Genomic DNA, 12,907 nt, shown 5'->3' on the forward strand with positions numbered 1-12,907 from the left:
ATTGTCACCAGAGAGGAACCTGAGGAGAACATGGGCACCACCTCTCCCCTGCCCATCTCCATCTCCCAGGAGCTGTGGGGAGGGAGAAACAAATCGGTCAAGTTCTCCTTCCCTCAGGTTCTCATTTCTCCAGACTTAAGTTCAGTTCTCTACTTTTAGGCATGACAATCTGTACACATTTTAAGTGCATTTAACCCAATACACGTTTCTGTGTGCATTTATGCCCACTATAAACATTTCTGCAAGCAATTTCCCCTAATATAATTCATTTCTCTACAGATATACGCAAATTTGTGTGCATTTTTTCCTGTTCTATGCTTTTTCATATATATATTTTGGTTGAACTGCATCTTTTAGCTCATGTAATAATTGGCTACCTTTCACCCCAGGGTCCCAGGGTGAGTTACAACAATTAAAACACAAAGTTAAAAACAGGCTAAAATTCTAGAAATAAGACGGGTGCCAAAGTTAGACACCTCAAGCTTCAAAAGAGGTGCACCTTCAGCTTTTGCCAGAAGCTGCACAATGAAGGCTCCAGGTGCTCCTCTCTGGGAAGGAAGTTCCACATCTATGGGGCCACCACAGAGAAGGTCCTGGGCTGACCTTTTGTAGGTGGTAGAACAACCAAGAGGACCCCTTCCCCCAATCATAGCACCCAAGAGGGTCTGCAGGGAAAGGGGGGGGTCTTTCAAGTATTGGAGACACGAATCATTTCGGTCTTTAAACACCAACGTGAGCACCTTGAATATGGTCTGGAAACAAACCATGAATCAAGCTAATCTCTCTCCCATGGTTACACTGATTCCATCCAACACCGTCCAGGAATCTGCGAGAATGAGATCAAATCAGCTCAGTCTTACCTGTGCTTCTCCCAGCCATATTCAGACAAGCAGAAAAATTCACAAGCCAATATTTAGGATTTCTAGATCGGAAGCAAAAGGAAACAGAATCAGCCAATGGGGAGCTTTCTGTATTAGGCAGAAATGTGTGTCCCCCCCAAAAAAGAAAAATCTGCCTCACAGAATTCTTTTTCCAATTTAGAGGATCTTCCTAAGTGTCCACTGTCCCAAATATTTGGCCATCATGAGTGTGTTTCACTCTTTTTGTGTTCCATGCCCCCCCCACTGGCTCATGTTCAGAATAAGACCCACGACTCCCAGATTCTGACTAAAATGTCACACCTATGTAGCAAATGAAAAGCGTCTCTGCTTCTTCCAAAAGACACTTTAGCTCAACCTTTGGTGAGGCTCCAGAGGATGAGAGTCATGGACTTGTGGAGCAGCCATGATGGCCCCCTCAGACTCACAGGTGGCATCTGAAGGGAGTTTGCTGCCTTAGTATTTGATACGTTTCTCCATAGGATACATTCCTCTGGGGAGCCATGGGGCCACCATTTCCCTCCAGTATGTGCTGAAAAAAAGGATGTCTTGGGGAGAAATGGCAGGTCCCGCAAAACAGGAATGGCCCTCACTGATGGCTGCCCCAGAATGGAGGCTAGTCAATTGGGGCAAGAGGGACACTGCCCCACCCAGCCCCCACTCGCTCCTTCCTTCCTTCCTTCCTTTTTTCCTTTTTTCCTTCCTTCCTTCCTTCCTTCCTTCCTTCCTTCCTTCTGCTCTAGGGTGCAGCTGTGAACATCTTCCTCCTCCTCAGCCTCAGAGTTGCCTTGGTAGATGTCAGTAGGGAGGAGGATGGGGACCACAACAGAGAGAGTTGACTCCGCCCATCAGTGGTTCTGGCCCCACCAACTCTTGGGCTCCCTGCCTCCCACCCCTCCCCCAATCCGAATGGCCACCCCTGGGACTGGGACTTTCTTTGCCTCAGATCCCAAGATGGACCTGGCCTTGGTTCACTGTCCAAAGCTCTGGATGTCTTCTTCCCCACTGAGGGAAATGGGAAAATGCCTATCAGCTTCCAATTCCTTGGCTGAACTGAGAAGGGCAGAAAAGACCATTCTCAAGGGAAGAAGCCTTGCGTGTTTCAGGGAAACAAGGGCAGGAGTTATTGCTCAAAGAGCCTTGGCAGTCTGAGGAAACTCCCTTCCCCGCCGTGGTCTTAATAGTGCGGAAAATATAGCGTGACTCTGCTTACGTAACAGAGAGGGTCTGCCAGAGGGCATTGGTGAGCGGCCTTAGGACTGGGGCTGGAAGACAATATCCCATTCCTCCACCCCATGAGCTCACTGAATTCATGCACGGGGACGGGGCTGAGCTCTCTGAGCATCCTCTACATCATAACTTCCAGAGCTGCAACTATGCCAAGGATTTAGTGGTAAACATAGTTTTCTCCATCAGGTGGAAGCGGAAGAGAGTACAGATACATACAGGCCTAAGTATTATTGTGGATTGCTCACTTTCCCTTGTTTTTTGTCTGAACAGCTAACGTACAAAAGAGGCCTGTGTGAGTTTAAAGCTTGCATCTTGCAATTTGCATAGGACCTGGTGCAAAGAAAGATATTCTTCCTCATTCTGTCCTTGGGAATGCTATTCATCTCCCTACCACCCCATGCCCAGGGGACAGGGGCAAGTCTACATTTCTTAGTTATTGTCTGTGTCCCACCTCCAAAATGCTGCTTCTCTTGGACCATATAACAAGGAAGAGACTGAAACAAGCTGAGGGCTTCTTATCTTGAGGTAACTGAGAAAGTTCAGGAGATTAAAGTGACCCGTATGGACGCAAGCCACAGCCCAGGCTGGACAGTTCAGAGAAATTCTAGTATACTAATCTGCAGAACCAAAGAAGGTGGCCAAGATTTCCACATGAGCAGCACAAGAATGCAGGGGAGGCCTGGATCGAAAATTCCAAGGAGGAGGAGGAGGAGAGACATGGAGCCATCGCAAGATACAATTAATGTTTTGTCCATGTGGAAAGTGGCAAACAGATCAGTAATAGAGAAGGAATGCAGATCTCTTCCTCTGTTTACACTAAGTGGGATAGAAACATCTTTTGTTTATGGAGAAAGAAGAAGAGGATGAGATTCTCCAAAAGTCAGTTTTGGGCTCAAGGGCTCATTTTTCATGCTCCTTCTCAGCATCCCTGTTTCGGACACATCTCCCCCTTTGGGACCTCCTTGCGCTCCTTCATTGTGCCTCTGGGCAAAGGCCTGCATCAGTCACCATAAACCTGCCACCCACATGGTTGCCTTGCTCCGTCTGATAATATTATAAGAAAAGAATCTGAGGGGCATCTCTCAGTGTGCCTCCTGCTTGATAAGAAACCCTAAAAATGCTACTGCAAAATTAATGCTGGTGTCAGAGTATGGGGGTATTTCCCAAGATTGAGGGGTGCGGGTGTCAAGGATTTTTTGTTCCCCCACAAACAAACCCTATGCACACTTTCCTGGAGTAAACTCCATGGAACTTAATGGGGCTTTCCCCACCAAAGTAAAAATCCTCACTATTACTCCCGAAACTGCACTATTAAAGTACAAAGATTTGGAGCTCTTGCTCTAGTTAGAATTACAGTGGTACCTCGGGTTAAGAACTTAATTCATTCTGGAGGTCTGTTCCTAACCTGAAACTGTTCTTAACCTGAAACACCACTTTAGCTAATGGGGCCTCCCGCTGCCACTGCGCGATTTCTGTTCTCATCCTGAAGCAAAGTTCTTAACCCAAGGTAATATTTCTGGGTTAGCAGAGTATGTAACCTGAAGCGTATGTAACCTGAAGCGTATGTAACTGGAGGTACCACTGTACAGCATTTTAAGCGTAGAGCAGACAGCTATTGGGTGAGGGGATTTCGCCTCTCTCTCTTTTTTAGCCCTGGTGAATCCTCCGGGGGGGCCATTGAAGCTCCCAGTCTGTGTACCCAAATGCCTGGGGGGCGTTGCCAGACTGGGTCTTTGACCTGGCTGAAACAAAGGCTAGTTTGCCCCGCCCCCCAGAACAGACTTTTGAAGCCATTGAGTTCAACCATTGAAGAAATTGATTGTGGGAATTGGCAGACTTCACCCACATGTTTGCAGATTACAGCCATTTCTGGCAGAAAAGAAAACCGCTCCACAGTTCTTTACAAATTCCATTTGAAAGGTTCTCTGTGCGAAAACTTAATTTTCTGGGCCACCTCCCTCTTGGTTCTATAGTCCCATCTCCAGGACCCCCTAAACTACTGTATAAAAAAGTATTATTCAGAATAACATTGTGCACAGCCCACTAAGCTAGGTAGTAACCCAGTAACATTTTGCACGACAGCAACCATTGCACAATCATTCAAAACTATTTCGTTTAATTCACTCAACCATGCTGGTGAACTTGATTCAGTGATACCAGCTTTTCAAAGCCATTTGACCTCCAGCGTCCCCCCTGCCGCCCCCTTAGGCAATCCCACTGCCCCCCAACCCCCAGGCACGGGGTGGTACCTCCCAGTTTGGGGGCCACTGCCTGGCCGGCTCTGCCTGCAGGTTGGCAGGCTTAACTCTGTGAGGAGAGGCTCCTTTGCCTAAAAGTTTCATAGGACGGAAGGGGGAAAGAATGTTACAGCCATTTCGAGAGTCACAATTGTCGGGGGTGGGAGGAGGGGGGCGGAAACAAAGCTGCGTTTTCCACATATCTAACAAGAGTCCCAAATTAAAAGGCGAACAGGAAAGACACGGAGCATCTCCAAAACAGACTGATCTGCTTCCCAAACCTGCAGACTCGGACCTTCAACACTTGCAGCTGCTGCTCACGCCTCCACAGCACCAAGCTGTGGGTCTGAGGGAAGTGTGGGGTTCCTCTGCCTCTCGGGTGCTTCTGCAAGCCCCACAGAAGACTCAATGGGGCGAGCAGAGTCGTCTCCGCTTGGCAATTCTCTTTTGGTGAATGAGAAACAAGTCAGAGAAACCTCCCTGACGTCTGAGAAAGGGCTCTGGGCTGCTAGCCAGAAATATTTGGTGGCACTGCAGGGTGAGAGGGGGGCTGGATTTATTCCTCTCTGAACCGAGTCCCTGGTCCACACTAGAGAGAGAGAGAGAGAGAGAACGAGAACAACGCCCATCAAGCGCAGCTGCTCTTTGATAACGCGGAGAAGAAGGTGCGCTTCTCTTTCTGCATTTGGGAACCCCAGACGTCGCCTTGCGCAGAGTGGGGCCATCGCTCCGTCTCGCGCAATGTCGCCTGCACTGACTGGCAGGCACTTCCCAGGCCCAAGTCTCTCCCCCAGCCCCACCTGGAGAGGCCGGGATCAAACCTCGGACCTTCTGCATGCAGGGCAGCTGAGCTGATTCTCCCTCATGGCGAAAGATTCCCTTGCTCTGAGTCTGAGTGCGGGTGGGCTGGAGAGAGCAGAGGAGGGAAGGGGGAGATTTCACTTTGACCGGCGAGCCGAGGTCTTGATCCCTGAATTCAGTGATTTGGGAAGAGATGCCAACGAAGGACTGATTTTTCAGAGGGACCCTTTCTCTTTCCTCTGCCTCTCCTTTCTCTATCCAGTTCAATTGAGGGATTTCATTCTTGCAGGGAGAAGCTGTGTGCCGAAAAATCCCTGGTGGGGCAGAAGAAGTCATTTCCATTCCTCCCCCCTACTGATCTTTTCTTTGTCTTTTTGTACCCCCCCTCCCAATGGCAAAGGAAACACGACAGCTCTAATTTTGGGATTTGTCAGTCTCCATGTCTGCAAATTTCAGGCAATTCCGGCGGGGGGGGGCGGAGGGGGAAAGGACATGTTCTTTTAAAAATAAACTTTAAAACCCCTAGAAGGATGTTCCTGCAGATTGTCAGGCTCCTTTAACTGCCCACTTAATCAAAGGGAAAAGATTCATGATTATACACGCAAGCCAAAGTTTTGCTTCCGAGAGCTCTAACTCAGCCTCTAGCAACAGGTCAAACAAAGCAGACCTTGAGCATCTCTGAGGCAGGTTGAGATACAGAAGACTTAAAGTCAGACCTTGTGGCTGCTGCTCCCTGCTCCCAAATACCAACCTGTGGTCCGTCTGATGTGTGGGTGGGTCTTTCTCTGTGTGGGTCTTCTCCTGCTGCTCCTCTTGGCTGCTTCTCCAAGAACTGCAGGAGACCAAATGCAGCTCCTCTGAAATTTTCCACCTATAGGGAAGTTTTGTCCTCTCCTGTAGCCAATAGAAACAGATATGCAATTCCGGGAAGCTGTTTTGGCTTCTCAGAACATGATCTGGCTGCTAGCCATGAATGCTTTTGGGGTGTGTGTGTGGAGCTCATGCCTGCCATCTCCATTTTATTCAGCTCAGAACAGAGTCGGCCATCGACAGAGAGGGAGAGAAGAAACTGCAGAGCAGAGGGACCATCGAACACGAGAGTCTTCTTCAAGCTCCAGAGGCATCACAAAGAAGGTACCGTTGGCTTTCTTGTCTTAGGAACATCCGAAGCTCCCTTTGCAAGGAGACGCCACCTTGGTCCTTCTGGCTCAGCAATGGCTACCTGCCCCCCTGGAGATGCCAGCGGTGGAACCCGAGACCACCTGTATGCAAACCAGAGGCTCAGCTGCTGAGCTGTGCCCCCTGCCCCAATTCACATGGAGAAAAAAGGAAGCTGTTTTGTACTGAACCAGACTGACTGGTCCATTTAGATTAGTATTGTCCACACTGACAGACAGTAGCATCTCCAGGGCTTCTGAGAGGGGAGGTTCGGGGGGGGGGGGCTGAAATGGCGGCATTCAGCAGCAGCAGAAGGAAGCAAGTGGGAGAGAGTCCGCTGGGTGAAGGGGGGGGAGAGGCGCTGGAGGTGGTTGGCATCAGCCCCCTCCCCACTGAAAAGCAGCTGCCTTCAAGAGGCGGGCATCTCTGGAGGGTATTTTCATCAGGACTAGGCCCCAAGGAGCCTACAGACCATCATCCTGAGTGGCTGCAGCTGTTCAGGGCCCTCCCCAAACCAGCCCACCTGCCTGGGAGCTGCAGAAGGGAGGATATCAGGCCAGGCTGCCAGGGACCCCCAAGGCAGAAGCAGGTAAGGGGGGGGGGAGATGCAGCTCTGGGTGGAGGGAGGGAATATCCGGGTGCTTTTCTTAACTGTTTGAGGGGTGTTGAGGGCGAAGCAAGTATGCCTGCAGATGTAGAATCATAGAATCATAGAATCATAGAGTTGGAAGAGACCACAAGGGCCATCGAGTCCAACCCCCTGCCAAGCAGGAAACACCATCAGAGCACTCCTGACATATGGTTGTCAAGCCTCTGCTTAAAGACCTCCAAAGAAGGAGACTCCACCACACTCCTTGGCAGCAAATTCCACTGTCGAACAGCTCTTACTGTCAGGAAGTTCTTCCTAATGTTTAGGTGGAATCTTCTTTCTTGTAGTTTGGAACCATTGCTCCGTGTCCGCCTCTAGAGGGTGGGAAGATTCTGGCAAGAGATTGTGAAGGACAAATTGTTAGGCATGTTTATTTATTAATGCTTATACACCTGTTGGTGATAAAAACCACACACCTTCAAAGCTGTTTCCAAAAAGATAGAACAATGAAATTATCAATAGGAAAAATTAGCAAACCTAATTTAGGACCAATGCATGTAAAAAACGTCATCAACTGCCTCCCTAGTACCGTAATTGAATCCCAAATCTGCAGGGGCAGAATATGGTGCTTTGAGGTTCTTTCAGGGTTGTGTTTCCATCATAAGCTTCCTCTGGTGGTGGAGAGGAGTTTGGGCAAAGCAGGAGCTAATGAACTTCTTTTTCTGGTTCTCTTCCGGCTCAGCAATCTGCCTGGACAATGGATGAATGGAGAGCGGAAGTTAGAGGTAAGTCCCTCCCTTCTCCTGACCCTCCTCTGAAAGAACCACATGATGGGAATGGGGAAGGTTGGACCATTTGTGGGCCACAGTTGGAAGGGTGAGGTGACCCCAGGTGCTTAGGGGAATTGTTGCAGTGTATGGACCCTGCATGGTGGCAATTTGGGGGCGAATTCCCAGGCAAGAGGCAGGCCCACAAATCTGGAAATGAGCAGCCCACTCTCCCTTAAGGAACAAGACTTAGTGGTACAGCAGGAATAGTTGTTGACTTGGGTTTCCAAGGTATGAGTGTGGCCAGGTCAATATTGTTTTCACTCCTGGCTGACATGCCAGTTTAGGGTCTTTCTTGAGAATAAGAACCTGGGTGGTGTTTCTACAAGGTAATCTCTCAGTTGGGCTACTGCAACGTGCCATGAAACTGCCATCCCTTTAAAACAGTTCAGTCCTGGATTCCTAGAGATCTTCCTAATTCCTTTCCAGAGACCACCGAAGCACAGGAGAGCAGAAACCTCAATGAAGATCTACGGATTGTTCTTGTTGGGAAGACGGGAGGAGGGAGAAGTGCCACAGGAAACACCATTTTGGGCGAAAAGAAGTTTGAGTCCAAATCTTCACTGAAGGCAGTGACCCAGACTTGCAAGAGAGAAGTCCGGGCAGAGAAATGGGAAGGAAAGCAAGTTGTTGTCGTTGACACTCCAGCCATTTTTGACACCTGCCTTCCAGAGCAGCAGAATAATGCAGAGATCCAGAAGTGTCTCTCTCTCTGTGAGCCAGGTCCCCATGCTCTGGTGTTTGTGACGCAGGCCGGCCGTTTCACCGAGGAAGATACTGTGGCCGCCGAGAGGGTGGAGAAGGTCTTTGGCCCAGAGGCCACAAAGTACATGATTGTCTTGTTCACCCGCAAAGAAAACCTAGAGACAGAAAGCCTAGAGGAGTACATAGAGCTATCTGGAAACCGACCTCTTCAGGATTTGGTGAGGAAATGCCAGGGCCGTTGCTGTGCTTTCAACAACAGAGCAACAAGAGATGAGCAGGAGCTGCAAGTGAAGGAGCTGCTGGTGGAAATTAAGCAGATGATGATGGACAACCAGAACAAGCCTTTCCTTCAGCAGTTTCCAAGAGGACCTACAAGAAGCGCAGACAAAATGAAACCAGAGGAAGAAGCAATGGACACAGACAAGGGAGGACCATGTGTATTCCCTGAAGGTAGAGTCAAATTATGATTCTGAAGCAGTTAGAGACCTCCCTGGGTTGAGTTTCCCAAGGTAGCCCTTCCTTAAAGAGACCCACCAAATACCTGCTCTTCTTCTTTGTACAAGGAAGAGCCCAAAGGCAGAAGAATTCTGCACCCATAAGGGGGTGGCTCTGTAACTTGCAAACATTTTGCAAATTATGGAGATGGGTGCAAGAGTTAGCTTGCTTTGTGCAATCCACCGCATGAATTTGGTGAATTTGGAGGGGAGGGATTTGGTTCATGGTGGAGGGAGAAAGGCAATGTCTACTGTATTAAGAATTTAGGATAACCCTGGAGCTGAATCCTGCCAAAGGCCTCTCAAGCACAGCATCCTGTTACATAGAACAGAGGAACCTGCCTTGTACTGAGCTCAGTACTGTCTACACTGATTGGCAGCAGCTCTTCGGAGTTTCAGGCAGGAGACTCTCCCAGCCCTGCCCTACAAATACTGCGTTCCCTCCCTCCCCCTCTGTGGTGTATGAAATTAACAAACCCCTCTTGCAAGACATTCTCTTTTTTTAAAAAAATTATGTTTATTAAAATTTTCAAAAAAATATAAAAGAAAAACAGAAAAGAAAAAAAAGAAAGAAGAAAGAAAAGAAAAAGAAAAAACAACAGTTGAAAAAGTTGACCTTAATTACATTCCGTGCCCAATTTCCTTGACTTCCCCACACCTGCCCTTCTTGTATTCCAATTCCAATTTTTAGCTCAGCAATTTTTGTCCCCCCGCTTTACCTTGTTTCCTCTAATTCAATTTACTTAATCAATTTTAACTTCTAACCTCAATCTTTATATTTCAAAACTTATTCTTAAAATACTTTTCCTAAATTCCCCCATCAATTTAATTAACCTATTTTAACTTAAAAATCTCAGTCTTTATACACCAACACTTATTCTTAACAATCTTTTGCTAAGGTCGGCCCCAAATCCCTCCCCAAAATCCCCATTTTTATGTTAGTGGCAAAACCAACTTAATTAAAACAGAATATATTTTTACACCCTTTGGATTCCCGAAGCCCTACCACCCCCTTTCCCGGTTTCGATCCCCAACCAAAGTCCATCAGTCCATCCGAAATCAGCCTGGCGATCTCACATCCGAGGCACTTAACCCTCTCTCAATTTCTCTCTGCCGGTTTTCTTGATAGTCCTTTATTTTAAATTCCGAATCTCGAAGAGGCTCTGTTCCAATAAGGTCCATATTTCTTCCAGCCAGACCTCCATATTTAACAATGGAGCCAAAATCTTGTTTCTTACTTCTCATAAGTCCAAATGTCCCAAAGGCTCCAAATTCTACATTGGCCATATTTGTATTCCATATGTCTTCAGATCCCCATAAGAGGAGATCTCTCCAATTTCCATTCTTCACTTCCAACCAGACTTTCATCGTCATGTTCTTATTTTCCATGTCCAACTTAACAGGCCTCTGGCTCTCTTTAGTCGTCTGCAGCATCACAGCGCCTCCTTCTTTCTCATGTTCCTCTTTAAACGCCTCCTCAAATGACTCAAATTCCTTCTCCTGTTTGGCTGTAAGGATTTTTGGATCAGCAACAACACTTCCCTGTTCATCTGCATGAGCTTGAATCATATCCTTTCCAGGCTCAGCAACTTTATTTACTGTTCCCTTCATTGTTATTACATTCACAGTCAAAACATTTGTCTGCTCCTGTAGTTTTCCCAAGAGAAGGAAGGTCTTTTCCAATTCAGCCAGTATTTTTCCACTTACAGCCATTTTTGTAATGTCCTGAACCCCCTCTAGAGGGATTCTAGTTACTTAATGTCTTCCAATTGCCACCCAAAAGACAAGTTAACCTTTTCTTCTTTATTTTTAACAATTTGTTACCAAATTGTATCAAATGTAACCAGCAAAGACAGCAGAGACACAGTTCTCCTTTCCCCCCCCAACTTTGACAGCTAATTTGACAGCTGTCAAAATCTATAAACCTCTTCCGCAGGCTCTCTCCCCGATTGCTCCCGGGTTTTGGGGGAGGGGTGAATTCCGTTCTCAATGTTAGCTCTTATCCTCCAGCACAGTCACTTAAATTGGCCCAATATAAAGTTAATTGCTTTTTTCCACAAAAAGAAAGGTATTCTCACAACCTTAGTAATAAAATCCTTGCTTTACGATGTTTACAAGGCGGGTAGGCAGACTTCCTTTTAAACACCTTGCCCGATCGTGCCGAATTCCCAGAAATAAATTTCCCTTTTAAGTCCAATTACCGTGTTACTCACGGGTTGTTACTTTTGATCCAAATGTTCAAAGGAAGAAGTTAGCGCTCTCCGTCCATGGCATGCGGCTTCACTCAGCAGGGGAAGCAGTCGAACTCTCAGCACCACGCCGCCCTCTGTCCCCCGTTCCAGAGCCTTTAAAAAGGCTCCTTTGCGGGTCGGGGGGGGCGCAAATGGTGCCCGCCGAGTCACCAGGTCCACAGGCTTCAGCGCCTGTGGTTTCTAAGGGTCCCCGCGTCGCTGTCGCGGCAGAACCCGACCCCTGTTGAGCAGATTCCCTCCGGAGCTCGGAGGGAATCCGCCATTAGATGATGGCGCCAACCCGGAAGTCTTGCAATACATTCTCACACTTTTCATCCAAAAGACAGGATGGAGCATAATATGGACTTGTGCAGTAGGAGAAATTCCTCCCTGTGATGCATTTTAAAATACTGCGTGGACAAAATTTCAGTGACACTCTTAATAGTGTTAACATTCCTTATTCCTTCCCAACAGAGCCTGGGAACCAGAGTCGATCCCACAAGGATTCTGAACTGCGGGTCGTTCTTGTTGGGAAGACGGGAGGAGGAAGAAGTGCCACAGGAAACACCCTTCTGGGGGAGAAGAAGACCTTTGAGTCCAAACTCTCCCCGAAGCCAGTGACCCAGACATGCAGGGGAGAGGTCCGAGCAGAGAAGTGGAAGGGGAAAAAAGTAGTCGTCATTGACACTCCAGCCATTTTTGATGCTCATCCTCAAACAGAGCATGATATTCCTGAAGTCCAGAAGTGCCTCTCTCTCTGTGAGCCAGGTCCCCACGCCCTGGTATTTGTGACGCAGGCCGGTCGTTTCACCGAGGAAGATGCTGTGGCCGCCAAGAGGGTGGAGGAGGTCTTTGGCCCAGAGGCCACAAAGTACATGATTGTCTTGTTCACCCGCAAAGAAGACCTAGAGACAGAAAGCCTAGAGGAGTACATAGAGCTATCTGGAAACCGACCTCTTCAGGATTTGCTGAGAAAATGCAAGGGCCGTTGCTGCGCTTTCAACAACAGAGGGACGGGAGAGGAAAGGGCCAGCCAGGCGGAAGAGCTGCTGTCTCTGATTGAGAAGGTGGTTCAGGAGAACGGGGACCAGCCGTATCTCAAGCCGCGTCCGATGGAGATGTCACTGAGGTCAGATGGAAGGAATCCTGGGGAGACTTCAAAGCAGACAGCAGCAGGGGAACCAGTGGAGGATGAAATGAATGCTCGAGAAATCCCCAAAGGGCAGCAGCAGAAGAAATCGAAACATCGGGTGGTGGAGGTAGGGTGAAAAGAATGAGAATGGGGCCCCTGTCTTTTCCAGTTGCTGATGACTTGAAGGGTAGACAAATTCCAGCTTGGAAAAGGAGGGTGGAACAGGGTTGTTTTCAGTTGCTCCAGAGGGTAAGAGCTGAACAAGCAGCTCAAAAGCACAAGGAAAAGGGATTTAGACCAAACATTAGGAAGAACTTTATGTTCCTGGGGGGAAATTTATTAATTTAATGCATTTATATCCCACCTTTTCCTCCAAGGAGTTGAAGGCGGCGCATGTAGTTCTCCCCCCACCTCATTTAATCCCCCCCAAATGCTATTTCATTAGAGGTTTTTAAGCAGAGGCTGGGGAGGGGCTCCCTCTTGAGAGACTGCAGAAGGGTTGGGCTAGATGACGTTTGAGGTTCCTTCCATGAGCTTAAGGGGGGGGGGTAAATTCTTGTTTATTTGAGAACTTCTCCCCCTTGACATCTTTTCCCCTTTCTCTTGACTCCACGCCAATCACTTA

General features: G+C 48.0%; 2 protein-coding genes across 4 annotated transcripts in view; one reads left to right on the forward strand and one right to left on the reverse strand.

Moving 5' to 3' along the window:
* The window catches only part of LOC128424301 (GTPase IMAP family member 4-like), a 110,852-nt gene that overhangs the window by 1,513 nt on the left and 96,432 nt on the right, over positions 1-12,907 (reverse strand). Inside the window, exons 1-2 of one of the 3 annotated variants that reach the window (XM_053410325.1) lie at positions 5,898-5,915; positions 861-922 (exon numbers count right to left, since the gene is read on the reverse strand). In XM_053410325.1, coding sequence (XP_053266300.1) covers positions 861-879 — 19 coding nt within the window. In that variant the 5' untranslated portion in view covers positions 880-922; positions 5,898-5,915. Of the gene's footprint in view, positions 1-860; positions 923-4,232; positions 4,295-5,897; positions 5,916-12,907 lie in introns of those variants that run through there. The other 2 variants (XM_053410324.1, XM_053410326.1) reach the window with 2 other exon arrangements.
* Positions 5,948-12,907, forward strand: part of LOC128398360 (GTPase IMAP family member 8-like) — a 214,977-nt gene continuing 208,017 nt past the window's right edge. The window contains exons 1-3 of the mRNA XM_053359366.1: positions 5,948-6,280; positions 7,636-7,678; positions 8,150-8,875. Of these exons, the coding sequence (XP_053215341.1) occupies positions 6,062-6,280; positions 7,636-7,678; positions 8,150-8,875 (988 nt within the window). The 5' untranslated portion in view covers positions 5,948-6,061. The remainder of the gene's footprint in view (positions 6,281-7,635; positions 7,679-8,149; positions 8,876-12,907) is intronic.

The sequence above is a fragment of the Podarcis raffonei genome, chromosome 12 (genome assembly GCF_027172205.1).
Source record: "Podarcis raffonei isolate rPodRaf1 chromosome 12, rPodRaf1.pri, whole genome shotgun sequence".
Taxonomy (NCBI): Eukaryota; Metazoa; Chordata; class Lepidosauria; order Squamata; family Lacertidae; genus Podarcis; species Podarcis raffonei.